Source organism: Mytilus galloprovincialis, chromosome 1, assembly GCF_965363235.1.
Source record: "Mytilus galloprovincialis chromosome 1, xbMytGall1.hap1.1, whole genome shotgun sequence".
Taxonomy (NCBI): domain Eukaryota; kingdom Metazoa; phylum Mollusca; class Bivalvia; order Mytilida; family Mytilidae; genus Mytilus; species Mytilus galloprovincialis.
Window position 1 is genome coordinate 101,009,681 of NC_134838.1, and position 25,348 is coordinate 101,035,028.

The following is a 25,348-nucleotide window of genomic DNA, read 5'->3' on the forward strand; positions in this document are numbered from 1 at the left end:
GTGGAATCAATACCACAGTTTTTTTTTTTAATTTAAACATCATGACTAGGCTGGTGTGGTTTCAATTTCATCTTCACTGCATCTTTGTTAGCGTTGAGAAGTTTTGCTATTCTCTTTGCTGCAATTACTGAATATGCTGCAATGTAAAGACAAACCACTTGGATAAAGAGAACCATAACTTTTTTAGGTTCGTTTCCGCCTTTGTTTTTTTTGTTGTTATAGTTTATATAAACTATGTTTGCATAAACAATACCAAATATAAATGGTTTCTAGAAATAAAATTTCAAACTAATGTTGTAAACATATAATTGTAACAGCAACCATACTTTATATTTCAAACATTCTGCTCAAGTTCGATTGGATAATGTTCATCTTATCAAAACAAGGTTTTACAAATTGTTGCACACATTCAATATAATTTTGAAACATTCGTCTCTACCATGCCACATTATTTTAATCACTATTAGTGCCTACTCATGGAGCTATGCGCTTCGTGAAGAAGTAGCAAATACAAATCTTCATGTCTTTGCTTTGATCATACCGAGAATGAAACGTTGAACTAATCTATTTCTATGTGAAATTTAAAAAAAACATAAAAATATTATAAAATCATTAATCTCAGACTTCCTAGTAATATCTCAAATATATGATAAGACATACCTGCACCAGACATCTTGGTTTCTTTCTTTTCTCCTTGGGATTGTCCAGATTCTAAGTCTCTTTTCACTAGACGTATAAGAAAATGAATTTAACCATTACCGAATTGTAAGAGTTTAAGAACTCCATCTTACAGGAAATGACAAAAAAGAAAACACAACGACAAACGTTCGAAAGACAAACAACAGTCTACAAAACACAACATAAAAAAACCCCTGAGCAACACGATCTGGAGCACCTGATATAACCCCTAGTTTTTGGTGGGGTTCGTGTTGGTTATTCTTTAGTTTTCTATGTTATGTCATATGTACTATTGTTTGTCTGTTTGTCTTTTTTCATTTTTAGCCATGGCGTTGTCAGTTTATTTTTGATTTATGAGTTGGAATGTCTCTCTGGTATATTTCGTCCCTCTTTTACCAAAACGCATGTTTATATTTTGTTAAAGAGATATACTAAATGTATTTTCGGTCAACAAATCCAGTCAAAATGGTAGATGGTAAAATGAAAAGCGAAATAGTAAAAAAGAGAAAGGGGAAAATGACATGTAAATAAAAGCTCTACCGCAGCTAAAAACAGTTGGTCATTACAACAAATATACGATCATTGATGAAAATTAGAAATCCATTTCTTCCAATAGAAGATCCAGACTTGAATGTTTAAACAAACGAATAAGCGGGCGACTTTCAATACTCACCAATCAAGATGTTGGTGACGAGACCGTGTTTGTCGTTTGTATATGATATAGCTTCTTTTTATAGCTAGTTGTCATTCCTTTGTCATGTGGTGAGTTATAATTCGTTTTTTTTTTTTCAAAACCCTTTTTGTATCATGGAGATAATTTATTCGACCGCCTTTTTCTTACTTTATACTTTTAGTGGTTATACCCCTGGCCACTTATAGACATATGTTTTTCCTTTAGACTACAAGAAGGAATATAATTCCCCAAAGTTACAGACAACATAATAAAGTGTACTTAGAATCATACCATTCGCCATTGCATATATTTTCTGCTTTCCTTCTGTCCTTTCCTGAAATATTATTACACTTTCATTGACCAAAACTATTTGACACATGATTTACTAAGTTTGATATGAAGAGGTTTTTTTTTATTTATTATACACATCCGATTCAAAACCAAAGTTGTATTGCATTATTATAAACAATATTGCAAATGGATGTATAATGTTCAACTTCTATTATTTTTAGAGATGAACTATCAGGCTGATTACGTTTTCGATCTCATCACGTATTCAAGTTTATATAGTTATTGACTTTCATTTAAATTTTCCAGTTTGAGCTTTTCTGATGAAGGCAAATCTAGTAAAGCGATGCGAACGAACACAGTTTTATTTTTCATTTTTTTAACCTGTATTGCCCTGTTTGTGAACTAATCTATCAATTGTAGATTGGCACCAACTGGAATAATAACTACAACAAATTAATTGGTCTTTATTTTATTGATTTTATTTTGAAAATAATTACTCACATATTGTAATTCTTTCTTTAGCCCCTTGTTTGATTCTTTTAGACCTTTATTTACACTTAATAGGTAGTAAATCGTCATTCTGAAAGTATGTTCATAAAAAGTAAAATAACAAATATATTAAACTCCGGGTGAAATTCAAAACGGAAAGTCACTATCAAATGGCAGAATCAAAAGGTCAAATACGCCAAGTGTTATATTCCTGACTTTGTTAGCACGCATCTGTTGCCAAGTCATTGTTTTGTTCTTAAAACCATATGCATCTGTGAGAATTCTATAGAAAACAACGAGGTATATTTGAACTATTAAATCGGTTTCTTTTCTGTACCCGGTGAGCTGTACACGAAAGCGAACTATATAAAGTCCAAATAGTAGACTACAACGAATGTCTGTTCTTAAGGAAGAAAAATCAGACCCCATAAAACGAATATCTTAAATCATTCGATTACATGCTTTCGGCTGTCATTTTAAAACATAATTAATCAGTTAACATTATCTTATGCTCATATGCGCAGATTTCTATTGATGTTTATGAATATTTATATATATAGATAGTTACCCCAAAAGCATCAGTAAAGGAATAATGACACCAGGAGAAGCTGCATAGTTAATACCAGCTGTCATGCTAGATGGCAATTCATCATCAATGTAATTGCTTATTACCTCAAACATTTTCTTCTGTCCGCTGAAATGTTGTTTTTTTTTTTCAAGATCTTTCTATTTGTCTAGGAATATTATGTATTCATTTTTTTATGTTTCTGTTATGTTTCGGTTTGGTAATCTGTTATGTCTGATCGTTTGTAGGCCAAATAATTATAAAATTTCTTTCCATAATATCATTGTCAGGAAAATTCTTTCAACGAGTATTGTGAAAATATTTGTAGAAAGTTCGAGATTGGACGTTAGTTACGTAAGTGCGTCACTGTTTTTATATCCTATGGTGTTTGTCGTTGGTGAAATATGTTCGTTGTTGTTCTGCGCATGTTGTGTCGACTATATTATCAGTTATGTAGTGTTGTCATTTCCTCGGTATCTTTTAACATTGTCATAAAGCGGGAGGTTTGGCTAGCCCTAAAACCAGGTACAACCCACCATTTATTTCTATAAGTGACCTGTACCATGTCAGGAATATGGCAGTTGTTTTTTAAATAGTTCATTTCTATGAATTTTGGCGTATGTTTTTGTTGCATTTTAGTGTTCCTTTTGTTCCTTTGTTTTTCTCTTATTGTTCGGTTTTAGTTTGTTGCCCGTATTTTTTTCTCTAAATCGATTCATGTTCTTTGAACACGAGTTTACTACTGTTGCCTTTATTTATATATTAGATCTTTAGATATAAGTAAAGTCGTTGTTTGTATATTACAAATGGATATACACGTGCTTTACTAGTGTATATTAACTACTATTGCTGCGTATTAATAAAGATCTTCAATTTGACGTTTCGGAACAAAATTTCTGACACATAAACAATTGTTTGCTCACTTCTTGTACACAAACGTCATCGAACTAAAATAGTTATATATAAAATCAAATCCTTTTAAATTACCATCCCAAATGCAATAGTGAAACATCAATGTACTAGTTATTAAAATTCGCTTTATTTACATGCCTTATACCAGAATAGCATTCATCAATGTGTTTTAACAAGGACACACAGTGGGTGTCTTGAAAGAACAGTAGCAGCTAGTCATATTTAAATTAAGGAAATGGTGTGTTATTACTTATTAGATAACTATCAACCAGAATCCTAATCATTTTGATGTTCGCAATGAGATTTTTTCCGTTTGGTCTTTATTTTTGTCACGGTTTTGTTTATCTTTTTTATAATATGGTTTTGTTTGAGCATTTTCCCTTAACCCTTAAGGTGTATAGTGTAAAAACTAGAAAAAAATGCATTAGAATACAAATATAAAGCAGTACTCATTTAATTGTATGCTTGTCATATCTAGAATAAATAACTCACCTGAATGGTCCACAGTGTGGGGAGGGTTCTATGGCCACAATGGCAAACAATGGTGGCAACATCGACAAGAACAACATGACTAGTAATAATGCATAATAAAAGTTGTTTGATCGTGATGCCCTAAAAATACCTTCCTGTGGAACATTACATACCATCACAGACCAGGAACGTAAATAAAGTAGGATGAATAATTTTGCCAGGTTTAGTAATGGCAGACCTGGCGCGAAAAATGTCCCTAACCTGAAATGTAAATTTATATTCGATCAAATTTATTTTAACGTTTTGTAAGTGGAAAATACGACAAAAATTTTTTTTATATATAAATGCTAAAAGACACTTATTGTTGAGGGTGTAAAAAATATTACATATTACTGATAAACTCATCATAGATACCAGGACTAAATTTAGTATATACGCCAGACGCGTGTTTCGTCCACAAAAGACTCATTAGTGACGCTCGAATCCAAAAAAGTTAAAAAGGCCAAATGAAGTACGAAGTTTAAGAGCATTGAGGACCAAAATTCCTAAAAGTTTTCCCAAATACAGCTAACGTATTTTATGCCTGAGGAAAAAGCCTTAGTATTTCAAAAAATTCTAAAATTTGTAAACAGTAAATTTATAAATATAACCATATCAATGACAATTCATGTCAGCACACAAAGTGCTGACTACTGGGCTTGTGATACCCTCGGGGAAATAAATCTACACCAGCAGTGGCATCGACCCAGTGGTTGTAAATAAACTGATCATGGATACCAGGACTAAATTTAGTATATACGCCAGACCCGCGTTTCGTCCACAAAAGACTCATCAGTGACGCTCGAATCCAAAAAAGTTAAAAAGGTCAAATGAAGTACGAAGTTTAAGAGCATTGAGGACCAAAATTCCTAAAAGTTTTGCCAAACACAGCTAAGGTAATCTATGCCTGAGGAAAAAGCCTTAGTATTTCAAAAAATTCAAAAATTTGTAAACAGTAAATTTATAAATATAACCATATCAATGACAATTATGTCATGTTGAAATACAAACACTTAATTTAAGTGTAATGAGTTATTTAAAGGTCAATTCTTAACTTACACTTTTCGACATTTTATTACTTTCATAAGCATATTTACAATTATTTATATCATCAGTATGCTACTTACCATACAACACCCTGGTTACTTATCAAGTGTAGTATATTTTCTGCAGTATGAAAATCAGCATACTCTGGCTGCAATGTAAGAATGACGCGGATTTGATTTTGCTTAATCAATTTATGACTATTGAACAGCGTTATACTATTGTTGCCTTTAACTCTTCATAGATAATGTAGGAATGCTATTTCACATGCTTAATAAATCTGTTCACAGTAAACTTTTTTGGTTTTAGGTCGGCCTGTATAAACTAACAAATGAATTAAGTAAAGAAAATAGCAAATAGATCAGTTTAAAAATAATGAGTAAACAAATTGCAAACACATTTTCACTAAGAGTAAGATAAAGAGCCATGGCGTTGTCAGTTTATTTTCGATCCATAAGTTTGACTGTCCCTCTGTTATCTTACGCCTATAAAGCTATACTTAAGCCACAAACAGCTTTGGAAAAAAATCAATGATCTTTAATGGTTAGCAGTTTCTTTGCCTGTTACAACTGTTGTTTTGCTCTGGTAAAACCCGATAAATCAATCTTATTTGGCGGAAGAAACAAAAGGCATATTCAAACCAATAACTCAAAAAAAAAAAAACTGACTACGTCATGGCAAAAATAACATTACCAAAACACAATAAAACACAAAAATGAAAACGAAAGTGGTATCTAACAAAACATCAGGGCTGATCTCAGACATATAGCCAGGTACTAAAATTATGGTGACAGCTTATAAAATATATCATCTAGTATGCAAATACACCTTACAAATCAATAAAAACAAAATTCAAAGACAATACACTAGAAACGAAAGAAATATATGATAGATTGATTGATTATCGAAGGTACCAAGCTCATAATTTGATACGTCAGACGCGCGTTTTGGACTCAGAAGACTCGTCAGTGACGCTCAAATCAAAAAAATGTTAGAAAGTTAAAATATACTCTTGATTACAAATTACACGTGTACTTACAAATGATTGTTCCATGTCCCAGCAACAAACTGGGTTAAAGTATCTGACACAAAGTCCTCTAAGAAATTCTTGTATTATAATGGTACCAATAACAAATACTAGGTCCATTACTGTTAGCTTAAATACTTCCTGAAAAAGGAACACCTCTTCCTTTGATTGCAAAAGATGATGTGTGTGTGTTCATGTTGTGGTATATAAACAACAAAGCTGTTTAAAAAGTAAAATCACAAAAATACTGAACTCCGAGGAAAATTCAAAATGGAAAGTCCATAATCAAATGGCAAAATCAAAAGCTCAAACACATCAAACTAATGAATAATAATAATAATAATAATAATAATAATAATAATAATAATAATAATAATAATAATAATAATAATAATAAATTCTTTATTTAAAGAGGGTAAAATCAACCGAATTTTTTTTTAAATAAGGGGGCTGAGGGGGATAACGGATCTGGATCTAGAATTAATCTTGCTGCCCTTTTTTTGAGTTTTAAAATTCTTGTTATCCCTTCATTTTTACATTAACCCCAAATAATACAGCAGTAGTCAATTAAGGGAAGAATGTACCCATTGTAATATGTTTTCCTTGCATTTATATCGGAGAACAACTGTCATATTCCTGACTTGGTACTGGTACTTTCTTGTGTAGAAATTGTTAGATTAAACCTTGGTTTTAAATATATCTCAATCTTTTACTTGTATGACAGTCGAAAAAAATTTCATTATATTGACCACGATGTGTGAACAAAACAAACAGGGGACTTAAAGGATTGAAAGCAGTAGACTGGAAAGGCAGTTGTGTTTCAATTCCTTTGGGGTTTTTTGGGGTGATTTTTTTCTTATTACGAGCTATATACATGCCAAACATCATTTCTCCGTTTTCTACCTTTAGAGTCCAGATTTTAAAAAAAATAGGATCGAAAGGTTGATGATAAGGAATATCTACAATATAGCAAAACCATTTTGTAAAAGAATTTAGTTTTAAAACATTTCATTATACAAAATGTATCAGAAAACAATGCTACATATGTTTCCAGCATTTACTATAACAAGACTAAAATGCCAGACCTTTTGTTTAAAATTCTAAGACATTATTTCACATGAATACTATAAAATATTTGTAATGTTTAAAACCCTACCCCTATGGATATCTAAATAAATACTGTTTTAATACTGAATGATTTACAATGAGTGTAGAACAAAGTTTTCGGCCAATTTACATAAATGGAAGACATGTGTTTTTTTTTTATAAAGTTAAAGATTCCAATTTACATGTGCCGTAGGCATGTGTTTTGGGAAATATTACTGATATTGTGTATATATAACATAAACATTTGAACAAACCCTCAGCTACACATACTTGACCTATCATAGTCTCCCAACATAAACTAGAATCTAGTTTTTCTGTCTGAATGCTACAGTTGAATTGATCAGTAGAAGGCATAGTTATTGACGACTCTGTTGTGTTACATGCTTCCTCCATCAGAATGGTATGTAATTCCTTTTTCTGACAATAACACATCATTTTTAAATATAACCATGTAAAAGTTTTTTTTTTTTTTAAATTCTGTTTTGAAAAATTGCATAAAAGTAATTATTTGTTCGGTAGTTATTTAGCAAATTTATTCTTGTTACAGAAGAAATCGTAACCAATGTGAGTGATTTATGTATTTTACATTCAATATTTATCACGATGATCACAATGAAACGGAATGAATTAAGAAAAATCGTTCAAATAATGAAAAGCTCATTGTGTCGTGTTTTTAATATTTTTGATAATACATGTGGAATTGTATAATTTCACTTGTTAGTTTTTTATGTTCTTTTTACATATCTAATCCTATATAATTATTATAATAGGTGTTTTTTTTTTTAAATTAGATAATACTTACCAAATCTTCTTGCTTCCAAAACAGTGCAATAAATAATGTATACAGGTTCAAAAGATTCAATCCAAATATTCTGTGGAGAAAAAAAATACAATCGCAAAAAAATGCGTCTACATGTAGTTGTAAACATGAAATTACAAATGGAAGTAATTCCAAATAACATAAATTCAGAGGAACAGCTAAAAATGTTTTGAACTTCTAACAAGTTGGTCAACAGGGTAAATATACATCATCAGTCTTCGGTTGTTTAGTTATTCCAGTATCAAGATTTCACAAAGACTTAGAGATCGATCATAAATAATGCTACATAGACAATAATTAGTAAATGGTATCAACGACAGAGTTTATTTGTTTCAGGTACGCTGAGAAACTGAAATATCGTTACAGTAAATTCATTTTGTCGAAAATAGAATGTGCATATGGTGCAGTACCAGTGGTAACGTTAACGTTACTATAAATACTGCGACAAAAATGATAGTGAGCGGACACATGGACATATTGTATAAGTCAACCGATTCGGAATAGTAACTGTAAAAATTATAGAGTGCACATTTCAGTCATTTTTTCACGAAGCTCTGTTAGATAGGTTCTTGTGTAAGGAGCTTAAAGGTGAATATGCACAAGCGTAACGTATCAATTTAGATATGTATATGCCATACGACGGAGCAAAGGGTATTTTACTTGCTAAAATATGGGAAGATGAAATTGGAAAGTCTAAAACATCACGTCTATTATAAACTAAAACCAAATTTATTTTGTCATACCTTGCAAGTTGCCATCGCAGATTTACTCTTGGGTGATACTTCTCCATGATGGAAACGATATCAAAGAAAGTTGGGAACAATGTTGCTATGAGTGTCATCACTACTGTAAGCTTAAAATCGAAGATAATTGATGTTAACTTGTTTATTTTTAGATAAATGTTCAAGTCGAAAGTATAAAAATTTAATCATGAGATTATCTAAAAGGAGCATGATTTAAGAAAAAACAAGCAATACATCATATTTTGGGATATTAAAGATAAACATAACGTCTTTTCACACATTATTTTATAAAAATCTAAAGCACTTCTGATAAAAAAAAAAATCAACCAAGATTTACACGTTGGGTACAAATGTACAATTTGCTTTGTTCTATACGATATGAATCTCAACAAAATGAGCCATGTCAAATAATAATAACATTGAGAATGGAAATGGGGAATGTGCCAAAGAGACAACAACCCGACCATAGATCAGACAACAGCAGAAGGTCACCAACAGGTCTTCAATGCAACGAGAAATTCCCGCACCCGGATGCGTCCTTCAGCTGGCCCCTAAACAAATATATACTGGTTCAGTGATAATGAACGCCATACTAAACTCCAAATTGTACACAAGAAACTAAAAGTTAAAATAATACAAGACTAACAAAGGCCAGAGGCTCCTGACTTGGGACAGGCGCAAAAATGCGGCGGGGTTAAACATGTTTGTGAGATCTCAACCCTCCCCCTATACCTCTAGCCAATGCAGAAATGTAAACACATAACAATACGCACATTAAAATTCAGTTCAAGAGAAGTCCGAGTCTGATGTCAGAAGATGTAACCAAAGAAAATAAACAAAATGACAATAATACACAAATAACATCAGACTACTAGCAGTTAACTGACATGCCACCTCCAGACTTCAATTCAACTGATTGAAAAATTATGTCTTCATCATATGAATATCAGGCACAATCCTCCCGTGAGGGGTTTAGTATCATACCATCATAACATATATGAGAAGAACATAACCCGTGTCATGGCAGTAGGTTTCACAAATGTGTTCTACTGCAGACACTAGATTTTATTTTTGAAAATGTAAAATTTGGGTATCCAATATAAAGATAAGGTCAAAAGTGAAACCATATTTATTCAAACTGTACTTACTAGTAATACTTGTCATTCTCCTCGCGATACATCCATTGTGTGGACAAGTTAAATCTGGTAGTATTAACCACCGATCAATCAATAAATCAGTCATTTTCAATATCAATTAAAAAAACACACGAGAAAATACTTTCTTGCAAAACAAAAATAAACAAAATTTCTACAATTGCGAATGATCCATTTTCATAATTCTAAATAACTTGGTATTTATAGCTTGCTATTAGGTGTGAACCAAGGTTCCGTGTTTAAGACCGTATTTTGACCTTTAATGGATATTGGAAGATGTGGTATGAGTGCCAACGAGACAACTCTCTATTCAATTTACAATTTATGAAAGTAAACCATTACAGGTCAAGGTACGGTCTTCAACACGGAGCCTTGGCTCACACCGAACAGCAAGCTATAAAGGGCCCAATAAATTACTAGTGTAAACCATTCAAACGGGAAAGCCAACGGTCTAATCTATATATAAAATACGAGAAACGAGAAACACTTATGAACCACATAAACAAACGACAACTACTGAACATCAGATTCCTGACTTAGGACAGGTTCAAACAATTGCAGCGGGTTTAAACGTTTTAATGGTACCAAACCTTTACATTTACAAATTGTGACATGGATGGAGAATTGTCTCATTTGTACTCATATCACATCTTCTAATATTTTAAGATACCTCTTGTTGTTCCCAGAATCCGATTTCTAAGTTGTCTCTCCTGTGGCTTATTTCTACTTCTCTGGATCGTTCAACACATAATTGTATTATATATGTACTAAGGGCTAACAACATCAACACTATTATGTTGGCCAATATTCGTAACAGTGTCAGTAGTTTTCTTAAGATAAAAATAAACAGAATGTACATCAGCATATGACCCCTTATACTGGTTTCTTAAACAAAAGTTAAAACTTTCATTGGTTTGGATGGCTTTCCTAGTAAGGTGTAATTTTGTAGACGAAACGCGCGTCTTGCATAAATACAAAATGTAATCCTGGTATCTATGATGAGTTTATTTCATTCGTTTGCTCAAACATATTTATGTTATAGACTTAAATTACCAAGTTTCCGGTTTGAAGGTATTCATTTCAGATAAAGCTTGATTTAAAAAGCGTTTCTAGCACAGCAAAATAATACACCTAATCTTCAGCTGTATAACGCATTAAAATCTAAATGTATAAAAATATGTTTATACTTATGCATATTACTATGTTATATCTATATTTTAGTTAATACATGTATATTACAATCGAATTAAAGCAAAAAATACAATAGAATAGGCATTGTTTTTCACATAAAACTTTCAAACATTTTGGTAAGATTACATTCAAGCCCATTGGTAACTATGTAATATCTGTATTTAAGTTAGTACATGTATATTACAATCGAAGTAAATCGAAGTTTACAATGGACATTTTTGTTTTCACATTAAACTTTCGAACCTTTTGATAGGATATATTTCTAACCTTTTGATAAGACTACATTTAAACCTTTTGGTAGGATTTTTTTTAGACTCTATTCATGTATAAAAGGAAATATGTTATGTTTATCAATGCGTACTTTTCTTTCTAAGAATATTTAGGTGTTTGTCGTTTGTTAATGTTATGTTATCTTGAGTTACGGTTGATGTTTTTATTGTATTCTCTGTGTTGAAATTTATACAAGCAAGAACAGGGAAGTAAGCTGAATTAATTTACGAAGCATGACCAAGTTTTAATTTCGCATATTTGTTTAACTTTTTAGAATGCAAACACCATATTAGCATCTACTTCACTTTACTTATTTTGTTCTTGTGACTTTTGCTTCTCCTCTAAAATGCTTTCCTGAAAAGAGGAAATAGAAAATAACAACAGATAAATACATCGCGTTTAAAGATGTATACTCATATCAGTTGATATCTCACACTGCACCCTTCTAAGGTATATAAAAGTAAAATCATAAAAATACCGACCTGCGAGGAAAATTCAAAAAGGGAAATCACTAATCAAATGGCAAAATTCTAAAAGCTCAAACACATCAAACGAATGTATAACAACTGTCATATTCCTGATTTGGTACAGGAATTTTCTAAGCAGAAAATGGTGGATTAAACCTGGTTTTATTGGTAAACCTCTTACTTTTATGACAGTCGCATAAAATTCTATTATATTGACAACGATGTGTGAACAAAACAAACAGACACAATAGGCATAAATGTCAAAAATAAGGGTACAGCAGTCAACACTGTGTTTTTATCCTAATCCCTATAAAAACAAACAAATATATAAACAAACGTTTACCATGCCACAACAACAAAATGACGGATGTATAAGTGCAGAGCCACGTCATATGTAACAGAGAAACACAAAAAGGCATAAACATAAGACATTTGGAAAGAACCATAGGTATGCATATTTTGTCACATAACTATTCAAGTATTCATGATATTTTAAAAACAATATCAAGACCTAACGTTCCTGTCTTAGTTGTTCTTTGGCATACTTGGGAAAAATTGTAAATTTGGGAAAAAAACCTTTATACATCAGGAATAGTAATCTTTTGTCAATTCAAGTTTGTATATATCATTTTGTGTATGAGAAACCTTTTTAAGCATCGTGTTATAAATACCAAGTAATATAAGATTGAGACAACTAAAACAAAAAAGGACGAGGCACTATAAGCAGCAGAGGATACCTTATAAAATAAAAACCAAAAAATGAACTAAAAGGACTGTGACACTGTCCAAATTCCTTTACTTCGGAACTTTTGAAAAGAAATTGAATGCATCAATGTTAAATATTGCCAAAACGTATACTTGAAAACTTCAGATACAATACTGTTACCTTAAAACCTGTAGCAATTGAAGCATACTTGTTTGTGGAGGTTTCAGGATGTCCAATTGTAAAGTCCCAACCACTAAATAATTTCCTCGAAAATGTAAAGTTCTCCTCTTGACCAGACAATCCGCTTCTTTTGCTATTTGAAGCCATTCTAAAATTAAAATGGGAGTTGTAATTCTTTTTTCAAGTCAGTTAGTTGAAATCGTTTTTTCCAGTTCAAGTACCGTTACAAAAAATCAAACTATGTCACCGTAGCGTGAAATTATGGTAACAGTCTGACATGACAAATTTAAGTAGTTATTCTTATACAAGTATTCATTTGAACTGACGGTGCGTACTTAGTCGTTATAAAATTTCCTAGCCCATCGAGCCTGGAAACTAAATATTTATATAAATAACTTTACTTACTGCCGAAGTACCACGATGAAACTGAAGGCAAAGCCAGCCAATCCTATTATCATGTATGCTAGAGGCAGTCTGTAGCTGTTACCGATTAGTTTATCGTGTCCATAGTAACCATAGAACAAAGGTGAGTATTTCACTATCCCCTTAGTAATAAAAAAAACACACGCATATCAAATATGAATTGAAAATTTGATTTTTTATTCTATTTACATTTCGGGGACTGTTAAAGATTAAACCTGATACTGAATAAAGACCGCTTTTTTTTACGAATATACTTTTTTCAACATTTCCATCATGCCAGTTTAAGGAAAGTAAATCTGGCACCATTGTGATTAGGTATTAAATAGTCCCAGGTGTTATCCACTTTGACAAGAGTCATCATCACTGAAATAAGAGGTTTAGGGATAGAGTGTGTATATCCTTTTGTGTTCTAAGATATTACAAGTGGTTGTAGCAGTTTAACATACAATCGTTATTACAAATAGTATTTAACCTGTTTATTAAACTCATTTTACAAAATAGCAAATAAGCAAAAGAAAATTCGAATTCAGTTTACGATCAATTCTGACAATTATATCCTTGTGTGATGAAAAAAATATATGATGAACATATTCTACTTGTTATTTTTGTTTTCATGATTCATGGACTTACTTCAGCGTCCCATATAGATTTTAGGTCTGAGGCTTTTTGTCTTTCATCTTCTGGTATGGTTTTATAACCAACACTACCACTGGGATGTCCAAATAGAATGTGAAATAAAACGGTAAAATTGACAACATAATCTTAACTTACTACGGATGACGTTGCATCTAAACTATTCTAACTAGTGAGAGAAACGCAAAACTCGATGAAAAAGAAAGACACGCGCACATGTAACAAAATTTTTTATTTTGTGTTCTATTTTTAGAATCGGAATTGAGTGTTTTCTCTGTAACAGTACTGATTTTTATTGTGTTATCTGACATGCACAGTGTGTGTCATATTTCAGTTGTTTGCCATTTGTTTCTTTGGTTGGTAAAGACTAGCTTTTGATTTTGTCAACTTTTTTAAGGTCTACCCCATTTTTTTTTTACCTTGGAGTTCGATGTTTTTGTTTTGCTTGTTAACTGATCTAGATTTTAATTCACTAAATTTTAGAGAAAAAAAGATAAACTGAAGGAAGATACCATTTCCCAATACATTCGATGAACATTATGATAAGTTTGTAAGATGTATAAACGAATATATACATGGGGTGCAGAAAATCAAAAATTGCACCAACAACATCATCACCTCTCTTCCTCTCAAGGTGAATTGTAACCATACTTATCTCAGGTATAATCAAAAAGCACAAAGGCAAAGCTGCCAGCCAAATGTTAATCCACATTAGCCATCGGAGAAATACAAAATATGATGAAACAACAGAACCAAAATGACCTAGAAAAGTAAGGAAAAGTGTATCTTTAGACAGATGCTGTGGATTTAAGTAACATTAATAGTGTTTGCACAAGGTCATTTTTTTACAGACATAAAATGACGTATTTGCATTAATCCATTAAATGTGAACTAATTGATACTTTAGTTTTGGAGAACATGATTTGTTTATCTTCAATTGGCTTTCGGTAATTGTATGTTCTCATAGATCCGTACTGGGTGTCTTTTGTTCTTATGCTCGTTGCATCTTTTTCTTTTTCTTTTTTTTTTTTTTTTTTTTTTTTTTTGGTTTCGTATTAATCTAATAAGTTAAGCTGTTTTCACCCGATTTCTGCAGCTTGTTCTTGTGTTGTGCTGGTACACCACTGTCCCAGGTTAGGGGAAGGTTGGTCGAGTGTTCACCACTTTTCTCAACCTCGCAACATTTTTTATGTTGAGTTTGTAATTCACCGGTTGTCATTTGTTCATGTCTGTCATACTAGTTTTTCTTTAATTGTTTTGTTATAGGTGAGGCCTTTAGTTGTCTCGTATGAAGTATTCTATGGTGTTACAGTTTGAAATTAAACATTATATTTACTTTCAATGGCCTTGACTTTCATTTCCCATGGAATCAAAATCTGTGCAAAATCGTCCAAACTTCGTTTAAATCTCCTCGTGGACTTGAAAAATGCAAAGAAGGAAAGAAAGAAAAAACCGCCGTTATTTGGGTGCAATCTCTTTCATAGATCAACGTTCTCTTTATACTGGTAATCTATATAACCAATAAATGACAGTATTTTTGTCTTATCTGAAAATGTCCTTTTTCTATTTCGGATTCATTATACAAATAAAGTCTTTATTTAGAATTAACTTTAAGACACAAAACAATGAAGGATGGTTTCTTGGTTTGTCATGAGGTAACATGTCAAAATCTGCTACTTAAATTGTTTCTAATTTTAAATGATAATTACCATAATAAACTTTTCCCACCAGCCGTGTCGTTTTGACAGTTTACCTTCATATCGTTCTAGAAAGTCTTTTACCGTGCTGCAAACACATATATTCATATTTAGTTCAAATATGTTAGATGTATACATTTCCGAGGTATATACCTAAAAGCTGAATAAAAAAGTTCAAAGTTAAATATTCTGATTCTAATGACATTCAATCAGTTATTTTACATAAGGTTACTTTTTGAATAACATGCAAAAACTGATTAAGTGAATCTTCTTTAATGGGTTTTACATAATTTCCCTAAAATATATTTTGAATCAAAGTGCAAGTTGTACCTCTTAATCGATTTATTGGCATTTTATCAATTAAAAACCATGGGGTACCTGAGATGTTAAACAGTATTTTTTTATGCGACAAACATACTGGATTAACAAAACTCTTATCTGTTATCTCTAGTGCATAAAAAAAGAAACAGGACTCACAAAAACTACTGGACAATAAAACAGACCATATCAACCATCAACGACCGACTACATCGAAAACACAACACGTACAGACAAATATAATCAACAACGGATATTTGGTGATAGATTGCATGTTTCCTTTAAATTTCAGTTGCAAAAGTATCCATAAAAGTTCTGAAATGAAACAATTAATTTGTATACTTTTTTTACTTCACATGCAATGACTCAAATGTGTAACAGAAGACTAGTATTTCACAAGCAATCAACGGACTGAATCATATTTCTTACCTAGTTATCTTTAGTTTTTTCTTCATTGTCCATGGCTGGAATCGGACTTGTTCTAAGAAAGATTTTTGAAGTTTGATCTTCTTATATAGACTGTCTTCATCATCGGATTCGTTTCCTTCAAACAAATTATCTATGCTATCTTCTTCATCACTGTAATCAATATTGTGCAGTATAAACCGTAGATAAAACTATAGCACCTGAGTATTTTTTTTTCTCACTTAACGCAAAATGAACTATGAAAGAAATATATGTATTTTGTGACTTACCATTTCTCTATGAACTCCTGCAGCAGTGTGGAAGACGTTTTTCTGTGTTGTTTCTTCTCTAGATTTATTTGAGTACTTCGAGGTTTTTGGAAGTTTAAATGTGCGTCCATTTTGCGTCTGATCTCAGACGAAAGACGTCATATAGTTATTATATAATATACGAGATTAATTAATTAAAGTTCGATCTAAAAGTATTTGAACATTATTGCAGAGTACTGTGTTACAGATTTTGCTTTGTATATATTTATTGATGCAATAAATAAGCTAGTTAATCAAAAGGTTTATCGTGTTTCTGTTTAACTAATATTGTGTAATTTCATTGCCATTTCTTTTCATACAACTGTTTTCCCTGTTTCATTCAAACCAAGTGAAGCATAAATGCAATCTTTTAAATAATTAAAGCACGTGCTTATTTAACATATTTGAAGAGAGAATTGTTAGTTTCATCAATAAAATTGCATTTTCAAATGAAAGTGTTGTTAAAACATCTCCATGTGTAGGTAAGTTCTTCACGGTTACACAATTCAATGGTAATACATGATTGTTGTTATTTCATGTAAGATGTATTGATGCCTTCAGTATAGAATCTCTATTTATCCTAGTAAGGAAATGCAATGTATTACTTTACTAAGTGCCGATCGTCAATCGATACTCAGTGTCTTGTTTTTACAATTTGTTATTGTTTTCCTCAGTACCGACGAGTGATGGCCATTTCCAATTGATCATTTTAGTGTGTTTTAATGTTGTGTTGTTATGTAACTATCCCGTGTTATGAAGCGGTGCTTTACATATCTTTACATTTACGCCATTCATTTTTTCGGCAAACTTTAAGATTTTCTGCATTTTTTTAATAGCAGCAATAGACGTCCTTAACTGTAATTGGAAAACCTTTCGGAATTTTGTGTCTACAACGCGCTTCAACTTCGTACTTTATTTAGCCTTTCCATCTTTTTATTAGCGTGTCACTGATGATTCTTTTGAAGACGAAACTGGCGTCTACCGAACAAATCTAAAGCCTGGTATATACAGTATGATGAGTTTATTTACAACTGTCTCGATGCCACTGATGGTGGATGTTTCCACCCAGAGCCGATCACATGTCCAGTAGTCAGAACTTCTGTGTCGACATGAATAATCCTTTGTATGGTCATTAATATAAATCAAACGTTTACAAAATGTTTATTTTTTCGAAATACTAAGGACTTTCTACACCAGAAAAAAAGAACTTAGCTTAATTTGGCAAAACCTATTGGAATTGTGGGTCTTCAATGCTCTTCAACTAGCGTTTACAAATTTTAAGTCTGCCATGTATGACATGAATTGAAGGTCATACGGTGTCCTGTAATATTGTTCATGTCTGTGTCATTTTGATTTTGATGGATATTTGTATTATTTGCAATAATACCACATCTCTTTGTTTTTGTATTGATTAAATGAAAAGTAACTGTTGGTTTGTTTAATCCGTTCATACCCATTCCATACTGCTGTGTTGATGATGTCAAACATCGAATATTGAACTGTTATTCGACCTATCAATGTTAAATTTCTTTTTTCCCAATCAAGTATTATTTTCTTTTACTGTCTCATTATTTTTTCAATATTTAATTTGTCACATTTGTCTTTATCTAATCCAAATTAGACACCTAAGCTTTTAGATTTTATTCTGATTCCCTCAGAGCTATTGTGTTGCAGGATGTACTTGGAAAGAGCTACAACACATACGTTTTACAAATTTGGATAATAAGGAAACCATTTAAAAAGGAAGGCTTTGTCAGCCTACTTGAAATTAAAAACCTGTATGTCAAATTTGCAAGAAAATCCACATCTGCCTGTACCAGGTATATTTGGTTTGTGGCAATAAAGAAAATCATGTATAAGTTGTGTACAAGTTATCATTTTGTACAAACTATAATTTATACAAAAATATTGTACAAATTATAATTTGTATTTTGACTTTGTACAAATTACAATTTGTACAAAATGTGCCTGTACCTTACAATTTGTACATAATTAAACGAAAATTCACTTATAACTTGTACAATAATTTATAATTTTGATTTTGTTTAAAAAAATAATTCTTGATCACTTTGCAACGGCTAACTACTTTGGGGTCTAAAGCAATATATCCAAGGTATTTATGTAACTCTATTAGTCATTTACTTAGTTGATTAAATGGTGTAATAATGACCGAGATTGTTGATCAGTAGGATACATTGCCCAAAAAGTTCTGAATAATACACAAGAGAACAACCGTGTCACACAAAGGACAAGCATAATGGGCTTAAAGCTAAATTGAGGTATGACAGTTACATTGAAACACCGACCACTCTTGCCAGGAGGCACGCTCTGCAAAGTCAATAGACCAAAGACGATTATCTTACCAAGGTTGATTGTTTGTTGCTTAACGTCCAGTAGCAAATATTTCATGTATGTTCAGGACGAAAACAAATTAACAATAAATACAATAGAAAAGGTTTTCACATTTTCATAGATTATAAGTTATTCAATTCTTTGCTTCAGTATTTATTTTGCCGGATTATTTCATGTTATAATATACTAACTAAATTATTATTGGAACCACTTCATGTTATTTATAAGTTGTCTTTTTCCAATATAGATAAGATTTTGAAATGAAAGGATGTGTTTCTGTGAGCTCCTGATTGATAATAACCATGGCTTTACTAAATAGTTTTACTGTTGTTAAATCATTGTTTAATTCTTTTAATACAACTGTACGTTTTAATGAAAGTAGTGAAAGAAGTGAATTAACTGGTCAAGTTTTAGAAAATGAAAGTCTTTCATTGAATTTATCACCTGAGAATGTATCAGACTTTTTGCAAATATCGCCTAAGAAGAATAGTGTTACTATTCATGTCTAATCACATATGATACAGGATGTTCAAGGAATTTTGGATGGATGATTTAAATTTTATAAGGAGTCACTTTCAATATGGAAATATATATAAAACTGTGAACAATTCAGTGACATTAACACTATACGTAAGCACTGGTACAATTAATGTGCAAGGTCGCAATGTTTTTACTTGGATTGATACTTTTGTTGTTAAGTGTGAATTACTTGAAAAGGAAATTATTTCATCTGAAACCAAGTTCATCATCACCAGTTGAATTTATTCAAGACATTTTCAATAGCTCAATAGAATCAAATGTAGAAAAATCACAAATATCTGAAAATGAAAATCAAGAGGAGATCCTCAATCTCCAAAATGACTCAATAACTGAACTGAAATTAAATCATATATGTACCAACTCTATATACGATGGCAAAAGTAGAGATGACTTAATAAATATCATTAAACATCTTGAATCTGAATTAGCAGTGAAAAAACTGCAGTGAGCAATCATTACAAACTGAGTTTTCAGCTGTTTCTGTTGAGTGCCAAACATCCCAATATGTCAACGATTGTGATGCATCAACTCAGACAAGACCTATTCCAGCTCCAAGACTTTCCAAGTTAAAACTCATAGAAGAATAATGCCTACCTGTCATTGAGCAAAAATCCCAACATAAAAACTCAAGTCCAAATCCAAAATCCAAAAACTATCAGCAACCATAGTCCAGAGAAGGTTAAAAAATCAGGTGACAAAAACTTAATCATTAGATCGTCAATACTTAAAGGGATTAGAACTTCAGGCCTATCAAAGACCCACATCAGAACATTCAGAGGGACACACATTGATAGAATATCATGGGAAATCGTGAATAAGGACCTGAAAGCATATAAGAATATCATTCCCCAAGTTGGCGGAAATGACATAAGTGGTGGAAAATCTTTGAAAGATTTTGAAACAGAATATGAAAGTCTGCTCTTAGAAGCTCGTAGTTGTAGTAACTCTGACTGTAACATCCTAGTCTCAGTACTCCCTCCCAAGATTGATGTAGATGTTTACAGGGCAAATGTAGCCTTAGAAAGATTATGTTAACACCCTGGACTAATTTTTATAAGACAGTATGAAATGTATATGAGTGACAGCTTCAATCAAAACAATCATTTCTATGTTCATGATGGTATTCATTTCAACTCAAGAGGAACATCAAGATACATCAGAACAATAGATAACATAATTGGAATAATCAATTCACATGTTGTCTGTGAGAACTGTGGTGAACTTAACCATAAAACATCCTTCTGTAGATTTAATATGAAAATTAAATGCTTCAAGTGTAATAGGTATGGACACAAACTAACATTTTGTACTGCTTGAAAAAATGGCAAGGAATGAAATGCCAATTTAACATCTGTTTCAAACAAATTTGATGTACTGACAATATCATGTTCTGAATGCAATTTATTTCCATGCATATATAAATTATTTTCTTTGCCACAAGGGCCTCAAAATTCTGAGATAAAGAAAACTAGAAACACTAGAAAAACAATTAAAGAAAAGAATGAGAGTAATTTCTCACTTGACACAACCCAGGAAATGTCTACTGTCAATTTTTATAGTACTAATGATGGGTTGATTAATTCTGATAATTTTAACACTGAATCTCAGACATCTGGACAGGATAAATTACTTGGTATTAAACAGCATGATACAAACTGTGTAATGTTTGAGGATGAGTCTAATGTAGATAATTTATTATTACCTCTCCTTCAGGTCAGTTTAATAATTGATGTGAAATTATCTTATGTCTCTTTGTTTACTTTAGCAATTATTGTTTGTATATATTATATAATCAATTTTGAAAACCATGCATTGACAGCTAATGATAAGCTTTTTAATTCTTATGGTTTTAGTAAATCAAAAGGTATCAGGATTTGTTCTCATAATGTAAATAGGTTTGAAAGTAAATATGAAGAAATTAAACATAACCTTATGTTTTCTGATAACCAACCTGATGTTTTAGGATTGTGTGAAACATTTGTAACAAAACACAACTGATGACGAGTTACAAGTACCTGGTATATATTTGAAAGAAAGGGACAGAACATCCCAAGGTGGGGATGGTCTGATTGTTTACTTTTACTGAAACTGTTAATTTTTTAAGAAAAAAAACAACATAGAAACAGGGGGTACTGAAACAATGTGGTTTAAAATTAAACCAGATTACAAAAAATCTTTTTTACTATGTTTTGTGTATAGGCCACCTAAATCACTGATAGATTGGGTTGATGATTTTGAAAAAGAAATAAGAGTGGCAATGACTATGAATTCAGATATTCAGATATAACACTGTAACAATTATAGGTGATTTTAATTTTTAAAGCACCAAACAAACCTCCTCAAAAATGGCTAAATGTTTTAGAATTATATAATTTTTTTTTACAACTGATTGTAGATGCCACAAGGGTAACAAAAGATACTTGTACACTGATTGATCATATTTATGTCAATAATCCCAATATGGTACAGATATTACATGTCTGTAGATATGCAATTAGCGACCATTATCCTATTTGTTTAACAAGGAAAGAAGCAAACATAGGCAAAAAGAATACACACAGTACAATTACATAAGAAATTTCAAATATTTCAACCAAAACGATTTTTATTAGATCTGCAATCCACATCTTTTCATGAAAATGACTGTCTTCAATTGTGTTATGATATGTCGAACAAGCCTTTAGATAAACATGCTCCTGTTGTTAAAAAGAGAGTTAAAAAGGACAGGCAGTCTGAATGGTATAACAGTGAAATCATTTACGCTAGGAATATGAGAGATAAATATAATGCACTTGGTTTATGGAGTGAGTATATATTTTGGAGAAATAAAACTAAACAAATTATAGATAACTTAAAAAAGAATTATTATAAAAATATGGTAAAAGACTCCAATGACCCTTAAACCTTATGGAAATGTCTTCGCAGTCTGAACCCAAAAGTTAAAAATACACCATATGAGTTAGCCACAGAAAATAACAATACAACTACAAGTAAAAAATGTATAGCTGACACTTTTAATAACTTTTTCACTTCCTGTGCTGAAAAACTAAGAGAACAAGGAACTTATACACCTGTAAAGAAAGAAAATTTTAGTAATCTAAGTAAATTTGTTAAAAATAAATTACATAAACATGAAAAATGTTCTATACCACCAGTGATCATGAATGAGCTATTTAATGAGTTAAAAAAAACTTGATATAAACAAAGCATCTGGTATGGATAATATTGGACCAAAAATCCTAAGATTAAGTGCCCCTTTTATTGCATCACCTCTCACATATATATTTAACAGAATGATAGATACTGGTATATATCCTTCATTACTGAAGAATGCTAAGGTTACACCAGGTTTCAAGGATAGAGACAAGCTTTTACCAACAAATTACAGACCTATATCGGTTTTTCCAACTTTATCAAAATTAATAGAAAGACATGTTTCTAATAAAATGTACAAATATTTATCTAAACTTAAACTTTTACACCCTACACAATCTGGTTTCAGGCCGCAGCATCCTTGTCAAACTGCACTTATCAATATCATTGACAAATGATTGCAAGAAATGAATGATGGTAATTTAAATCTAGCAATTTTATTAGATTTTAAAAAAGCTTTTGATTTGGTAGATCATGACATTATTTGTTTAAAGCTTGAAATTTATGGATTTAGTGAGGCTACTGTTAGTTTTTTCAAGTCATACCTCAATAACAGAAAACAGCAGGTAATCATTTGTAATGTTTACTCTGAACAACATGTAAAATTTTGTGTCCCCCAAGGTTCTATACTTGGTCCCTATTGTTTTTACTATTTATAAACGACCTCCCCTTATGCATTAAAAATTGTGAAACAGACCTATATGCTGATGACACCACTCTTCATAAATCTGGGGAAAAAATATACAAAAATTACATGATGATGTTCAAGAAGATTTATACAGGGTTGAAGAGTGGTCTAAAATGAATAACATGTTCATTAATGCAAATAAAACAAAATGTTTGGTTACTGGAACAAAACAGAAACTATCAATTCAGACTTATCAACCAAACTTGATAATAAATTCAAAAGTATTAGAAAATTCTTCATGTGAAAAATTATTAGGTGTTAAAATTGACAGCACACTTAATTGGAGAAATCAAATTGATCAAGTTTGTGCTAATATATCATCCAGAATATACCTTCTTTCTAAAATAAAGAAATTTTTATATATAAATGCAAGGAAAACATATTACAATGGGTATATTTTGCCCTTAACTGACTACTGCTGTATTATTTGGGGTGAATGTAAAAATGAAGGGATAACAAGAATTTTAAAACTCCAAAAAAGGGCAGCAAGATTAATTCTAGATGCAGATCCTTTATCTCCCTCAGCCCCTTTATTAAAAAAACGTGGGTGGATGACAGTTGACAACTGTCTTTTAACAAAAATTCAAATAGATATAAGAAGATGTGGCATGAGACTGTTTGCTCGTGCCATATATATAGTATGTGAAATTGCTTCCTTATATTGAAATCTAAAGGCAGGGCTATTAAGTTTGCTGGCTCTGTCGGTTAAAATATATAACAGAGGAGGATTTAGGGGGCAGGGGGGCTCGGCCCCCCCTTATCTGAGAAAAAATTGGTTGCTTATATAGGGAATAACTGAAGCATGACTGGGCAGTCGACAGGCCCTACACTTATTAAAATTTCTAGATCCGCCACTGAATTATCTTAATTTTTAGCCGGCAAAATAGCATATTTGTATAGCAAAGGCTATTTTGCTGACGGTCATCAATATAGTGAAATTGGTATTTGCTGGTTCTTTGTAAATAGTCAATTTTAATATTTACTCAGTTTGAAAAGTTATCTTACTCGAAATGTGTATTGCCGAATTCCAATAATCAAATTAGTACTTACATAATAAATTAGATATATATATTAAGATATCCTATTACCAATGTTATTTCAACTGATCTGGTGGAGCTTACGTTTTAATTTGCATTTGAAGATGTGTGTGATAAGGATGATTGCCGTTATAATAATTATTTATTTATAATCACCTATCAGTGTCATCAAAGGAATTTACAAAAGAATGACTGGACACTTCATTGATGAATATATCCCAAAACACCTATCTATAGATGGACTGGTTTATTATGAGCGAACCGGTTAAACCCCGCCCAGTCAAGTGAAATAAATTAAGTAATACGATTGTATTACATGTCTCTGCCACTATAAATAGTGAATAGCCGATATTGCACGGCTATCGATACCACAGCGAATACACGTTTACTTTGGAATCTACCATTTGTCGCGCACTGTATTTACAGTTTCAGCTGCTGAACATCCGGGCACTGATAATCTAATCGATATTCAAGATGGAAACAATAACAACCTGTGGAAAATATGAACAAATCAGTTTATGTTAATTTACATCGGATTCTAAATGTAAAAGAAAATCTGATAAAGGTACAACATACCTGTAACATGATAGAATAATGTTTCCTATGAAATATTGTCATACGGTCAAAATTATTCACTGTAGACAATATTTTCTGTTCAGAAGTAATGGATCTGCCGCATAAAGTTAATGACTTTTTTTTATGCCCCACCTACGATAGTGAGGGGCGTTATGTTTCTGGTCTGTGCGTCCGCTCGTCTGTTCGTCCATCCGTATTACCCACTTCAGGTTAAAAGTTTTTTGGTCAAGGTACTTTTTGATGAAGTTGAAGTCCAATCATTGAATCAACTTGAAAGTTAGTGCACATGTTCCCTATGATATGATCTTTCTAATTTTAATGCCAAATAAGAGTTTTTACCCCCAATTTCATGGTCCCCTGAACATAGAAAATGATAGTGACTAATAGTGTG

At 31.6% G+C, this 25,348-nt stretch overlaps 2 protein-coding genes across 7 annotated transcripts in view; one reads left to right on the forward strand and one right to left on the reverse strand.

The window, feature by feature from the left end:
- LOC143047372 (transmembrane channel-like protein 3) lies at window positions 1-25,205 on the reverse strand. 3 transcript variants are annotated; one of them, XM_076220407.1, is made up of 20 exons: window positions 24,958-25,205; window positions 16,328-16,477; window positions 15,593-15,668; window positions 15,220-15,301; window positions 13,881-14,645; window positions 13,233-13,372; window positions 12,828-12,975; window positions 11,785-11,828; window positions 10,684-10,843; window positions 8,860-8,969; window positions 8,099-8,168; window positions 7,567-7,713; window positions 6,202-6,330; window positions 5,246-5,313; window positions 4,101-4,340; window positions 2,700-2,825; window positions 2,144-2,222; window positions 1,643-1,685; window positions 661-726; window positions 1-136 (listed from the first exon to the last, which is right to left on the reverse strand). In XM_076220407.1, exons 6-20 carry the CDS (start codon window positions 13,283-13,285, stop codon window positions 33-35), a joined length of 1,587 nt encoding a protein of 528 aa, XP_076076522.1. In that variant the 5' UTR covers window positions 13,286-13,372; window positions 13,881-14,645; window positions 15,220-15,301; window positions 15,593-15,668; window positions 16,328-16,477; window positions 24,958-25,205; the 3' UTR covers window positions 1-32. The 3 variants fall into 3 exon arrangements, with proteins under 3 accessions (XP_076076522.1, XP_076076526.1, XP_076076532.1); XM_076220411.1 differs by lacking the exon at window positions 24,958-25,205 and adding an exon at window positions 16,594-16,704; XM_076220417.1 differs by lacking the exons at window positions 13,233-13,372; window positions 13,881-14,645; window positions 15,220-15,301; ... (1 more) ...; window positions 16,328-16,477; window positions 24,958-25,205 and having other exon boundaries at window positions 12,856-12,952.
- LOC143047338 (sodium leak channel NALCN-like) overlaps window positions 24,801-25,348 on the forward strand; it is a 54,233-nt gene continuing 53,685 nt past the window's right edge. For all 4 annotated transcript variants that reach the window (XM_076220375.1, XM_076220381.1, XM_076220387.1 and 1 more), the window contains exon 1: window positions 24,801-24,946. The gene's annotated coding sequence lies outside the window, so the exon portion shown is untranslated. The remainder of the gene's footprint in view (window positions 24,947-25,348) is intronic.